This window comes from Lupinus angustifolius, chromosome LG06 (genome assembly GCF_001865875.1).
Source record: "Lupinus angustifolius cultivar Tanjil chromosome LG06, LupAngTanjil_v1.0, whole genome shotgun sequence".
Lineage (NCBI taxonomy): Eukaryota > Viridiplantae > Streptophyta > Magnoliopsida > Fabales > Fabaceae > Lupinus > Lupinus angustifolius.
This window is the reverse complement of record NC_032014.1, coordinates 32,467,151-32,481,062: the sequence shown is the minus strand read 5'-3', so window position 1 is coordinate 32,481,062 and position 13,912 is coordinate 32,467,151. Positions and strand designations below refer to the sequence as shown.

Sequence of the window (13,912 nt, the reverse complement as noted above, 5' to 3'; positions counted from 1 at the left end):
TGCAACTTGAAGTAACATTGTTGTATAATTTGCAGAGAATACACCTGAATTTTAGTAAAATTACATAAATAATTCTCATTTTTAAAACTTAGACAATATATCATATTTTATTTAACTTAATTACACATGTCATCATTTTTTGTTTAAAAATTATACTTATTTCTCATACAAAAATAGTCAATATAACATATCTATACAATGGTTTGAATAGGTTAATAAAAGAGAAATAATTTCTATAATAATCTCACTGAAACTAAAAAGATCTTGGTTAATTTATAAAAATCCATTGTCTCATCACGTGGACTGAATATTCAGCTATCTCTTGGTCACAATTGAGGTCAAAGTTTTGTACTCTTTGGATGCAAAAAGAAAAATAATTGAAGGAGTTGCCACTTTATGACTTTAGGAAGGTTCATAAAATAGTAGAAAAAAAGGAATAAAACTAAAACACTTAACTAATCCAACAAAAAACATTCAAACTTTTTTCACACTGAACTATTTTGCCTATACCCGTAGAATTGTTTTGGTTGCCCCATACTTCTAATATAAACCTTATATTAATGTTTGGTGCATTCACGCAATATTCTTTTTATAAATTCCAAAATTGGATGACCCCAAAAGTTTTAACCATATTTTTCTATTATTATATTTACCATATGAAATAAAAGTAAATCTATAAGGTATACTAAAATCATAATATGATTTAATAAACACATGAATAACATAAAATAGTAAGATATTTAAGTAAAAGAAAAAACAATATATACGCTGATAATATATGGGTTTTACATACAGTCATGTTTGATCATTATTAATTCTTGAACAAAAATAATTTAAAAAAAAGATGAATAATATAATGATTGTGTACCCGTGTATATATTTTTATACTAATAGTATAAAGATATTACATTCTAATAAAAATTATTTTAAAAAATTGGGTTCATTAACATAGTGGGCCATGAGGGGTCACACATTCACCACCAATCCCCTTAGTTGCTTCCATGTTCCTTAACCATTATTCTACCTATTTTTTTTTAATTTAATTATATTTATATATTTCTATAATAATTTATATAAGATGTCATTATAGTCTATCCCTAAAATTCATTATTGGACTAATAAAACAAATTATATATAAAGTCTAAATACTATATATATATATATCTATATATATATATAATATTCATTACATAAATAAATTTATAAATATGCTATTGTCATTACATCTATCCTTTTTTAGAAATACTTTTGGGAATAATTTGTGCATGTATCCCTATTAATGTTGACTAATAAAGTTGGCATCAAATTAGAACATAGAAAGTGCAAATCCAATTACTATTAAATATCACACAAATTCAGTATGCAAAAAAACACTGTCTGAACAAGAAACAACATAATAAACCAAATGTCTAAGTTTATTCCAACATGTCTCAAAATGACATTTTTTTATCTTCTCTCATTCCTCTTCATAACCTATGCAAAGTCACAGTCACAGTCTCAGTCACTGATCTATGATCAAGAACAAGAAGTCCTACTGAAGATAAAACAATACTTTCAGAACCCTTCATTCCTTAGTCACTGGAACTCATCAAACTACTCACATTGCTCATGGCCAGAGATAAAATGCACCAATGACTCAGTCACTACATTGGCCTTGATAAACACCAATATAACTCAAACAATACCACCTTTTATATGTGATCTCAAAAACCTCACATACATTGATTTTCAATTTAATTACTTTCCTGGTGAGTTCCCTAGATCTCTCTACAACTGCTCCAAGCTTGAGCATCTTGATCTATCACAGAACTACTTTGTTGGTAAGATTCCTGATGACATTGATACCTTGGCTAACTTGAGTTTTCTTAGCCTTGGTGCCAACGACTTTTCGGGTGATATTCCAGCGAGCATAGGGAAGTTGAAGAAGCTAACAAATCTTCAACTTTATCAGTGTAGTTTTAATGGTACTATACCTGATGAAATTGGTAACTTATCCAATCTTGAAACCTTGTATTTGTTCTCCACCAACATGCTTCCTCCTACAAAGTTGCCATCAAGCTTCACCAAGTTGAACAAATTGAAGGTCTTTGATATGCATGACTCCAATTTGGTTGGTGAAATACCTGAAACCATTGGAGAAATGGTTGCATTGGAGAACTTGGATTTATCAGGAAATGGTTTAAGTGGACATATTCCTAATGGTTTGTTGAAGCTAAAGAATTTGAGCATAATTTATCTTTACAAAAACAAATTATCTGGGGACATACCTGAAGTGGTTGAATCATTCAACTTAATAGAATTGGATCTTTCACAGAATAATCTCAGTGGGAAAATACCAGAAGATATTGGAAAGCTTAAAAAGTTAACAACTATAAATTTGCAAATCAATCAATTATCAGGTGATGTACCAGAGAGCATTGGTTTTCTGCCAAATCTAATAGATTTTCTTGTATTTCTCAACAATTTATCAGGTAATCTTCCTCCGAACTTCGGCCAGTTCTCAAAGCTTGAAACATTTCAGATTGCATCTAATAGTTTCACTGGAAGGCTTCCACAGAACTTATGCTATAATGGGAAGTTTGTTGGTTTAACTACCTATGACAATAACCTGAGTGGTGAGTTTCCAGAAACACTAGGAAATTGCAGTAGCCTGCAATTTCTGAGAATTGAAAACAATAACTTTTCTGGCAACATTCCTAGTGGCCTGTGGACATTAGAGAATGTTTCAACAATTAAGGTAAATCAGAACAATTTCACCGGTGAGCTTCCCGAAAGAATTTCTTTGAGTATCTCAGATTTGGGCATAAGTGACAATCATTTTTCTGGTAGAATTCCAACTGAAGTATCTTCATGGAAGAATTTGGTGGTGTTTAATGCAAGTAACAATTTCTTAAATGGAAGTATTCCACATGATCTAACATCTCTTGCAAAGTTAACAACTCTTTTGCTTGATCAGAATCAACTCACAGGACCACTTCCATCAGATATAATATCATGGAAGTCCTTAACATCTCTAAATGTGAGCCACAACCAAGTATCTGGAGAGATACCAGGTGCACTTGGCAAGTTACCTGCCCTTAATATATTGGACTTGTCAGAAAACAATATATCTGGCCAAATTCCACCTGAACTAGGCCTTCTGAGACCAACCAATCTCAATCTATCTTCCAATCATTTAACAGGAAAGGTTCCGAAAGCTTTTGAAAATGGTGCATTTTCCAGGAGCTTTCTGAACAATTCTGGTCTTTGTGCTGATACCAAAGTACTGAACCTACCCTTGTGCAGTTCTGGTCCTCAAAGGGTAAATAATGATTCACCTGTGTCTCAATCTACTAAGGGGCAACCTTTAATCACTCAAGTCTACAACCAGAAATATTCGAAGAATGCATCACCGAGACAGCCCGTGATTCATGAACAGATGCAGGAGGCACGAGATGCAACCACTCAAACAGCCCCTGGTTCACGAATATACGTGACCCGAACAGGGTCTGATTCATGAATAGATGCAGGATGGAACATCCACATTCATTATGAATGATTGCATCACCTAGGAACATGTATTTGTATTTGAGGAGAGACAGGTTCTACAAAACCTGAAGCTTATAACATAATCAAAGAACTTATCTTTCTGCTACTTTTGATAATATTTCTATTTCCTTTCCATCCTTATGAATGATATTAATATAAAAAATCTACAAAAAAGTGAGGGGAGGAACTACTCCCACCTAATCCTTCAATATTTCTTCAATGTTTCTCTTCTCACTGCATGGAAGATGGCATGAACTAGAAGTACTTCATCACATTTGTAAATGTAGCAACTTTTTAAAGAAATTTCAGAATATCACATGTCTTAATTTGAGAAAATATATTGAGTTCACATATAAAAAATTCAGATATCAAGGCATTAGTCTAGTGATATAAGTTCTCACTAGATCCATCAAAATGTGAAAAGTTCGATTTCTAGAAACGACAGTTGGTTTTATCCATAAAGCAACTATTCATTCATTATAAATACCTACACTTGTGATTGAGATAATACCTCCTTAGCACCACCCTTCAAATGAACATGAACCTGATCTTTAGTGTCTCAATGACAATGACCATGATGTCTACACCCCAAAATATCTTCATAGGCCTAATAACCGTTTCATTGAAACAATGTAACAAAACCCAATAATAATATCATTTTCACTACAAAAATCCTAAAGTTAGATATTTTCTGAAACCTCTCCTATGCTACTTGTCAATAAACAAAACAGTGGAAATCTAGTAATATGATGCTCTAACGTGTAAAGATTTATATACAATTAGTACATTATACATCATTCATTTACATTACTTTTATTTAAAAGTTAATAACGATTAAAAATGAAAGATAAATAATACAATAACATTATAAAAAGATCTTATAGTATCAATATATATATCCTTTTTCCCAACTCTAAAATGAGAATGCAATGAAAAAGTGAAATTAAGATGAGATGGAGTGGAAAAAAGAGACACAAAAACAATTTGATCACTTATGAAGGAAGAAAAATAAAATAGTAACTTAATTTGTCAACTTTTAAAAATGACAGAGTAATGTAGAAATTATATTTGTTAAATTACATGAAAGCCTTTTAAGGCATGTTTTTCATATATCATGTTTTTTAATGGATAAATATTATGTTTAATGTTAATATTTTAAATATATCACTTCTTAAATACTCATCACTAAAAAAGTATACATTTTTCCTTAGTTTAGTAACTTCTCATTAAAAAAATTAAGAGAGAATATAGTTAGAATACAAATCAGATAGCAGAAATTAAAATAAAGATACACTATTTATATCAAAATCCATTGTAGAAAAATTATATGCTAAAGAAAAGCATCACGAAAATAGACAAAAAGCTGGGTGGTCCCTTGAAGCTGAAGATTTTGTGCATACCAATCTTCATGGAAATTGTGGACCCTTCGTTTCTATTATTATTTGTAGTCCATCATAAACTAATAAAAATCAATTCTAACAACCATATGCAAAGTTTTTATAAGATGAATATATTATCAATTATATCGGTTCAGAGTCGATTATATTTTTTTGTATTACTAAGAATATTTTCTCACCTTTTAGTATGAAATTTTGTAGTGTGTGGCTGTCCTTCCCAACTAGTGTTGTTCCAAGGAATTGAGCACTTAACTTTTTGTTATTATATAATTTAGTAAAACCTTATATCATTAATCTAACGTCTTACCGATTATAAAGTATTTTATCTAAAAATTAGTGCAAATTGAGGTGATATCCTTCTAGAATAGCATATTATAACTCTTGTTCACACGTGAATTATGGTCAAAGTTTTGTGCTCTTTGGATTCAAACAAAACTAAATAATTGAACTAGTTGCCACTTTATGACTCTAAGGAAGGTTCATATAATAATAGAAAAATAAGAGTAAGACAAAAAACTTGACTAATCCGACAAAAAACATTCAAACTTTTTCACACTCAAAAAGTATTCAAACTTCAATTTAATGTAAAGGAACACCACTCACAAGGTTGGAAGCATAATTACATCAAGGCTTGTAGTTGTAATTTTTGCTTATACCTGTAGAATTATTTGGTTGCCCCATAATTCTAGTTTAAAAATTTATATTACTCTCATAACAATAAGGGTAATGTTATGTATTTCTTTTCATGAATCTAAAATGTTCATTTTTAAATCTAGTATCTTTCATACTCTAACACCATGTTGTGATATTCTAACACCTCCATCCAACTTTACCTAAAATTGCAAATTTATTTGGGCACACTTATTATATAATAGTGGTGTAAAAAATTCTTACATTGTCGGTGTATACGTCATTTTCTCTAATAAATTTGGCATCATAATAGATATGTAAAGTGCAACTCCAAGGTTGAAAGCTACTACTCAATATTCCAGACAATTTCAGTGTGCAAAATTTAGTTGGCAACAAGAAAAGTCACTGAAAATCATACCTTAGCTCCTTGTTGAGAACTAAAACATTGTGTGAACCAGAAACAACATAGTCAACCAGATGACAAAGGTTGTTCTATCATGTCTCAAAATGACACTTTTTTATCTTCTCTCCTTCCTCTTCCTCATCTATGCACACTCACAGTCTCAGTCACTGCTCTATGATCAAGAACATGTAGTCCTACTGAGGATAAAACAGTACCTTCAGAACCCTCCATTCCTAAGTCACTGGACTACAACAAACTCTTCACATTGCTATTGGCCAGAGATCAAATGCACCAATGGCTCAGTCACTACACTGGTCATGATCAACACCAACATCACTCAAACATTACCACCTTTTATATGTAACCTCAAAAACCTCACATACATTGATTTTCAGTTCAATTATATTCCTGGTGAGTTCCCTAGATCTCTCTATAACTGTCCCAAGCTTGAGCATCTTGATCTATCACAGAACTACTTTGTTGGTAAGATTCCTGATGATATTGACACATTGGCTAACTTGAGTTTTCTTAGCCTTGGTGGCAATAACTTTTCTGGTGATATTCCAGTGAGTATAGGGAAGTTGAAGAAGCTAACAAATCTTCAACTTTATCAGTGTCCTTTTAATGGTACTATACCTGATGAAATTGGAAACTTGTCCAATCTTGAAACCTTTTATATGTTCTATAATAACATGCTCCCTCCTACAAAGTTGCCATCAAGATTGACCATGTTGAGCAAATTGAAGGTCTTTGATATGCATGACTCCAACTTGGTTGGTGAAATACCTGAAACTATTGGAGAAATGGTGGCATTGGAGAAATTGGATATATCAGGAAATGGTTTAAGTGGACAAATTCCTAATGGTTTGTTGAAGCTAAAGAATCTGAGCATACTTTATCTTTACAAAAATAGCCTATCTGGGGACATACCTGCAGTGGTTGAATCATTCAACTTAATAGAATTGGATCTTTCACAGAATAATCTCACCGGGAAAATACCAGAAGATTTTGGTAAGCTTAAAAAGTTAACAAGTATGAATTTGGAAATGAATCAATTATCAGGTGAAGTACCAGAGAGCATTGGTTTTCTGCCAGATCTGATAGATTTTCTTGTATTTCTCAACAACTTATCAGGTAATCTTCCTCCGAACTTCGGCCGGTTCTCAAAGCTTGAAACATTTCAGGTTGCATCTAATAGTTTCAGTGGAGAGCTTCCACAGAATTTATGCTACAATGGGAGGTTTGTTGGTTTAACTACCTATGACAATAACCTGAGTGGTGAGTTGCCAGAAACACTGGGAAATTGCAGTAGCCTGCAATTTCTGAGTATTGAAAATAATAAGTTTTCTGGCAACATTCCTAGTGGCCTGTGGACATTAAAGAATTTGTCAACAATTAAGGTAAATCAGAACAAGTTCACTGGTGAGCTTCCTGAAAGAATTTCTTTGAGTATTTCCGATTTAGGCATTAGTTACAATCATTTTTCTGGTAGACTTCCAAGTGAAGTGTCTTCATGGAAGAATTTGGTGGTGTTTAGTGCAAGTAACAACTTCTTCAATGGAAGTATTCCACATGATTTAACATCTCTTCCACAGTTAACAACTCTTTTGCTTGATCAGAATCAGCTCACAGGACCACTTCCATCAGATATAATATCATGGAAGTCCTTAACATCTCTAAATGTGAGCCACAACCAACTATCCGGAGAGATACCGGATGCAATTAGTCGGTTACCTGCGCTTAATATATTGGACTTGTCAGAAAACAAAATTTCTGGCCAAATTCCACCTCAACTAGCCCTTATGAGACCAACCAATCTCAATCTATCTTCCAATCAATTAACAGGAAAGATTCCAAGTGATTTTGAAAACCTTGCATATTTCAGGAGCTTTCTGAACAATTCTGGTCTCTGTGCTGATACCACAGTACTGAACCTAACCTTGTGCAGTTCTGCTCCTCAAAGGGTAAGTAATGGTTCATCTGTGTCTCAATCTCATGCCTTGTTAATAACCGTGATGGTATTGGCCTCCTTAGTGGCTCTCTTGTCATCACTCTTTGTCATCAGATTTTACAGAAAAAGAAAGCAAGAGTTGCGTAAGACATGGAAGCTCACTTCCTTCCAGAGGCTGCGTTTCACAAAATCAAGCATTGTGTCATCGATGACCGAACATAATATCATTGGCAGTGGTGGATATGGTGAAGTATACCGTGTTGCTGTCGATGTTTTAGGCAGCTATGTTGCTGTGAAAAAGATATCTCGTAGCAGAAGGTTAGATAAGAAGCTTGAAGATTCATTTCTTGCAGAAGTTGAAATACTCAGCAATATTCGGCACAACAATATTGTCAAGTTGCTATGTTGTATCTCAAGTGAGGATAGTTTGCTCCTAGTTTATGAGTATCATGCAAACCATAGCCTTGATAGGTGGCTGCAAAATAAAAATAAGTCATCATCAGCTGTTTCAGCTTTAGTCCATTATAGTATCCTTGATTGGCCAAGGAGATTGCATATAGCCATTGGAGCTGCCCAAGGTTTGTGCTACATGCACCATGATTGCTCGCCACCGGTTATTCATCGAGATGTGAAAACAAGTAACATTCTGTTGGACTCTGAATTCAATGCAAAAGTTGCTGATTTTGGTCTTGCTAGAATGTTGATCAAGCCAGAAGAACTTGCTACCATGTCAGCTGTGGCTGGCACATTTGGCTATATTGCTCCAGGTAAAAACAACTAACACATGTATTGGTAGTGTTAAATTTTCTATTTCCTATTTCATTGATATAAATTGGCCGTTTTTTGGGTACTACCAAGGGTATCCCTCCCCTTTGGGTAAGAAACTAATTCCTTTCAGGATGTGTGATTGTCCCTCCCACAATTGTAGCTCACAGGAATCAAACTCTTGACCTTTTGATCATCCTGAGAATCTAGCAGAACCTTACACCGTTAGACCAACATCTTATTAGTATAAATTGTCCATTTGAGTAAATTAATTAAATATTTAAATGCTTATTCAGTATCTCTTTTTTCATAAGCTTATTGAAATCAGATAAAAAGAGTTTATAGAAAGGTCATAATCTTTTTTCATAAGTTTATTTCTTCCAAATGCTCCCTTAATCTGGAAGTTTATTTCATAGTCACTTGACACACACTTTTCTTTAGTACGGGTACATACTACGCAGTATGTTACCCTGCCAACTATCGGTATGGTAGGGGTATACTCAATAGGGCTATTCCCGCCCAACCTTTTTCCGTAATTTTTTTTATTGTTTGTTATAACTCATTCATGTAGTGTACATCAGCAATTACTCTTATTTTTCTTTGTTCTTTCTTTTACTTAAATTATATATGAAAATCTGGTTCGTTCCATAAATGGAACCAATTCACAGAAGAACAACGAATTAGTAAGCAGGAACTAATTCACGGTTCTCTACCAAAACGAGAATTCTATTTCAATATTTTATTTCCTACATGAATTGCAGAATATGCTCAAACAACACGAGTGAATGAAAAGATAGATGTATATAGCTTTGGAGTTGTACTACTGGAACTAACAACAGGAAAAGAAGCAAACCATGGAGATGAACACTCATCTCTTGCAGAATGGGCATGGCGCTACATTGAAGTAGAAAGCAACATAGAAGATGTTCTTGATGAAGAAATTAAGGAAGCTTGTTACATTGATGAAATGTGCAGAATCTTCAAACTTGGTGTCATGTGCACTGCAACATTACCAACTAGTAGGCCTTCAATGAAAGAGGTTCTGAAAATATTGCAATGTTGCAATGATCCATTTGCAAATGGTGACAAGAATGTTGGTTTCTATGATCACGTTCCCCTTCTTAAGAGATAAAAAAATTTCTCTTAGAATATACACTGACAAGTGTAAAAGGTTTTCGAGTTTTCTTTTCCAACAAGGATCATCTCGAATACCAGAAAGAAAGTTCTTATTTTTGTGTTTACTTTTAAGATAGTAAATAAAATGATAAAAATATCATAACATTTTCTTTTACTTTTATTTTTGTAGTATTTACCTTTTTGGTATAAATTTAAACACAACAAATCCAATGAATATATGTAAACTAGTAAAGATAATTTAACTAAGGTGAATGTGAATAATAAAGAATGGTCTATAATTTAAAATAGGAGTGGCCCTAAACAAAATGTAAATTAATATACAAAATTTGTATTTTTGTGATACCATTTTTGAGGGGATATATCATGATACTAATGTAAGTTTTATGATGGGCATGGACAAATTTGAGAAGGAATTAATGAATCCAAAGTCCAAACATGCTTCTTGTACACACATGAAGATATTGAGAGAAAGAACAAAACACACACAACTTGAAGGATAAAGATACTCAGGCCAGAGAGACAGACATGAAATAGATACTAATAGCATGCAATTAAGTAACCACAAACTAATAATGTGTTCGATTCTTGAGAGCGACACTTATTATAAATCACAAACCCGAAAACTATTAGTTCTTTATCAAAAAGTAAGAAATACCATGGGTACCCAAAAAATTAAATAACCGTAAGAAAAATGACAGAATTATTAAGAATATAATGATAATAATTACTAAGTTCTTCATTTATCTCAATCCATCACTTCTCTCAGAAACTCACTCTCCCAACACTACAGGTATGTTCTTCAATCCTATAATTTTCATCTTTTCTTCCATTTTCACACTTCTCATTTCGTTTAATTTCATTGTTCATCGTGTTTGTTTCTCATTTATCAATTCAAAACTCATCTTCATTCATTCATTCTTCGCTTTTGCCGATCCTAATTGCAAATCTTTACACAGATTGAACCAAGCAGGTTTGAGTGACCTATATAGCTCACTCTTCATTGTTTGTCTTAGATCCGATTGTTTTCTTCTTCTTGTTTTGCTCATTTCAATTGGAAGAAGACTCTGCGTATCTTATCAGAATTAGGAATTTCAATTTGCAGTTAGTTGAAGATCAACGGAGCCTTTTTTATATTTGATTCCACTATTTTTTGATTAACAGAAAAGATAGTGAAGTTAAATTTGATTCTTGTTTCTGCAAATCAATAATCAGATGACTATATATATATATATATATATATATATATATATATTTATCCACTTTAACCTTTAGTAATTTCGTAAAGCTCCACTTCTCCACATGCTGTCTTCTATAGTTAAATAAAGTCAGTGTTTTAAATTACGGTTGCGATAATGATGTCACAATTCTGCAAAATGTGGCCGATACGAGCGCAATTGCGGTAGCCATGCCGTTGCGGAGACTCCCAAAACCATAATATCGTGGATGCAATTATATTTGCGGAATGCAATTTAAATCACTGGTCTAAGCTGTGTTTGTTAGAATTTAGTTGTAGTGGTAGATTACCAATCTCGATTTGGACTTTACTTATGTCTAAAATGAACATTTATTTCATGACTGGATGCATTTTGTGATGTTAGGTTGGGAATTTGTGATGTACTTCATGACTTAGGTTTACTTTATTTCGAATTTCATCTACAGATTAATACATTACTCAGTGTGCATTTCATTGATGAAGGACTGGTGTCAAATATATTAGATATGTTTGTGAGACTCAAAAATTGTGAATACCCTGACTCTTGATAGTTGATACGTTAAACCTGTGTGTGTGCACCTTACTCTAAATGGTATATGATATATTAGTTTTTAGCTCTTGGACCATTTGGTAGAGGTGAAAACTGGGATCTAATGAGGTGATAGAATGATAATTTTTTTTGTAAGTAGCCTGTAGCCCCACCATCACTTGAAATTAGTGTTTTCAACTACAACATCAGTATTGTCGCTGACAATAAATGTTGCGTGTTTGAATGCTTTCATGCGTGGCATTAATAAATGCAGTATGTTTGTACAGTATTTGAGTTAAAACATTTGCAAATGATGTCATTCTCCCTCTTGTTGAGAGACAGCCCCACTCCTAAAACAACCCATTTGCAGTGTCTTTGTTGCAGCAGCAGCTACCTTGTCATTTCTCCGCAAAGGAACAAGAACAAGCTAAAATTGGATGTGAACCAGGGAAAGTGATTAGTAATATTGATTCTCTTTTTATTCCACAAAGAAGAGTATAACAAGTGTTGGCTCCTCGAGGTACTTGTTCTAAGTAACTATCTTGTGTCATTCGCTGATCTTGTTATATTTTGTGTGTCGTTTTCTGATCATGTTGCAAAACGATTGTTGTAATAAGCTTATTTTACTTCTATTAAAAATACATAAACCTTTGCAGGTTTGAGGTGAAGATTTGGGTATCATCTTTGTTATCAATGCATCACTTTTACATGTACAATAAACTTATTCTGGTTTGCATTCTCCACATCATCATGAATGGCCCAGCCCTCTGCTTGGGAAATATGTCAGTATATAAAAGTCCTTAATCATGTCTCCTCAAATGTTTAAGCGTTTGGACTCTTCAATTAAGAAGTCTTCATGTTGTTAACTTAATTATAGGAATCAATTGCTCACTGTCATAGGGTTGAGGACAAAATTTTGAATGTTGGAGAAGAGTTGTGGCAAGAAACTTTGCCATTACAAGGTGGATCTCGTTTTTATCATATACAACATCTAGAACCCCATCTGTGGTATGAAGTGAAGATATCATATCCAGCTTCGGTATGTACTATGTGCATTGTGCCCTCTTTCAGTTCTTTGCAATATATCTTTCATTTAGACTGACATACACTAACTAAAACACCAGATACCTGCTAGCTTTTCCTTACAACTGAAGAGAGACAAGTCGAGTATGGAGCTCAAAAGTAACAGGAGATTACTCAACACTGAAAAGCTAATTTTTAAGTCCTATAGCGACCAGGTCCAACAATAATATGAAGACTTTTAGTCCAAATTTTCGGAGCAGATTGTTTAAACTTCATTTGATAATGTTTTGTTCTAACAATATTGACTTAATTCAGGACAAAACCTACGTACTTGTAACTGTGGAGCCAGAGGGGGTTCCAGCAAAACCTTATATACAAGAGAGGCAGTTTATCATCTTCAATATAGGTAATTTTTTGCATAGTATATTAATAATCTTGATACTAACAAGTGTCGAATCTTATACTTCATTACTACTATTATGCACTTATAAATTATCTGATGCATGTTCCTATATTCTGTCTTGTGTTGATACAATTAATTTCCTCTGTTACTAATATTCTATTCTTCTGCTGATACAACAGTATGTGATGAACTATTATTAGGCATACCCCACAAAGCTTGGTGGGTTGTGGCATTGGCGTTATTGTGTCTCGGAATTGCATTGATCATTCCTTATTTCCTTCCTTCATATATGCTTCTGAAGAAGCAGGTCCCTAGATCAGCTGATAATGTTTCAAAAACTTCTTAACAAACCTCCTAGGATAATAAAGTCATTGTTTATCTCAAATTATATGTTATGGCGATGTAAATTTTTTTACAGCATCTTCTAATGTACATTTAAGACAACTTCAACATTTGTTTTCTCCATCTCATTTTGCTAGTATTGATGTTCATAAATTTACTTATGCTTTTATTTTACAAATGTGTGTTACATTACTTATCTTATCTGAGGTTTTGTCACAACTGGAAAAACTAGATGGAGTACAAAGGAAAGCTGACAGTGATGCAGGAAGGTTACTAACAAAGTTGGCTTCCAAAATGACCAGTTTTCAGGTCAGAATCTGAGTCAATAAAACTCATAGGAGACCTTGTGTATAACTATATAGAATAGAGAATGAAATGTGCACAGATAAGCTTGCTAGTAGTGGAAGTGGCTTGCATTCACCGGTATAAGGTGTATTTTTGTAGAACCAAAATGAATATTCACTCTTAATGTAAGACCAAACATAAGTTAGTACCCATAATGACCCTAATCGAATGAAATCAATTGATCTAAATATCTAATAACTTAATATTTTCTTGATCAATTTGACAAAATGACAAGTGGAAGTTGAG

General features: G+C 33.2%; 3 protein-coding genes across 9 annotated transcripts; all 3 read left to right on the top strand.

The window, feature by feature from the left end:
* On the top strand, window positions 1,436-3,499 carry LOC109350625 (receptor-like protein kinase HSL1). The gene has a single exon (XM_019591850.1). It carries the CDS (start codon window positions 1,436-1,438, stop codon window positions 3,497-3,499), a length of 2,064 nt encoding a protein of 687 aa, XP_019447395.1.
* On the top strand, window positions 5,861-9,895 carry LOC109351338 (receptor-like protein kinase HSL1). Its single transcript, XM_019592807.1, has 2 exons — window positions 5,861-8,676; window positions 9,436-9,895. The coding sequence occupies exons 1-2, from the start codon at window positions 6,033-6,035 to the stop codon at window positions 9,804-9,806; spliced, it is 3,015 nt and encodes a 1,004-aa protein (XP_019448352.1). The 5' UTR covers window positions 5,861-6,032; the 3' UTR covers window positions 9,807-9,895.
* Window positions 10,530-13,493, top strand: LOC109351337. Of its 7 annotated transcripts, none has more exons than XM_019592799.1 (7): window positions 10,530-10,601; window positions 11,924-12,057; window positions 12,210-12,335; window positions 12,454-12,592; window positions 12,678-12,791; window positions 12,892-12,982; window positions 13,159-13,493. In XM_019592799.1, exons 3-7 carry the CDS (start codon window positions 12,247-12,249, stop codon window positions 13,323-13,325), a joined length of 600 nt encoding a protein of 199 aa, XP_019448344.1. In that variant the 5' UTR covers window positions 10,530-10,601; window positions 11,924-12,057; window positions 12,210-12,246; the 3' UTR covers window positions 13,326-13,493. The 7 variants fall into 7 exon arrangements, with proteins under 7 accessions (XP_019448344.1, XP_019448349.1, XP_019448345.1 ...); XM_019592800.1 differs by having other exon boundaries at window positions 10,585-10,601; window positions 11,471-12,057; XM_019592802.1 differs by lacking the exon at window positions 10,530-10,601 and adding an exon at window positions 10,659-10,781.

What these genes read in the sequence shown, in the direction of transcription:
- LOC109350625 (XM_019591850.1), top strand. Translation starts at nt 1,436, where the DNA reads ATGACATTTTTTTATCTTCTCTCATTCCTCTTCATAACCTATGCAAAG.
- LOC109351338 (XM_019592807.1), top strand. Translation starts at nt 6,033, where the DNA reads ATGACAAAGGTTGTTCTATCATGTCTCAAAATGACACTTTTTTATCTT. An exon ending in ATTTGGCTATATTGCTCCAG is followed by an intron (nt 8,677 to 9,435) that starts GTAAAAACAACT and finishes CATGAATTGCAG; the next exon opens with AATATGCTCAAACAACACGA.
- LOC109351337 (XM_019592799.1), top strand. Translation starts at nt 12,247, where the DNA reads ATGCATCACTTTTACATGTACAATAAACTTATTCTGGTTTGCATTCTC. An exon ending in AGATATCATATCCAGCTTCG is followed by an intron (nt 12,593 to 12,677) that starts GTATGTACTATG and finishes CTAAAACACCAG; the next exon opens with ATACCTGCTAGCTTTTCCTT. An exon ending in GTTTATCATCTTCAATATAG is followed by an intron (nt 12,983 to 13,158) that starts GTAATTTTTTGC and finishes CTGATACAACAG; the next exon opens with TATGTGATGAACTATTATTA.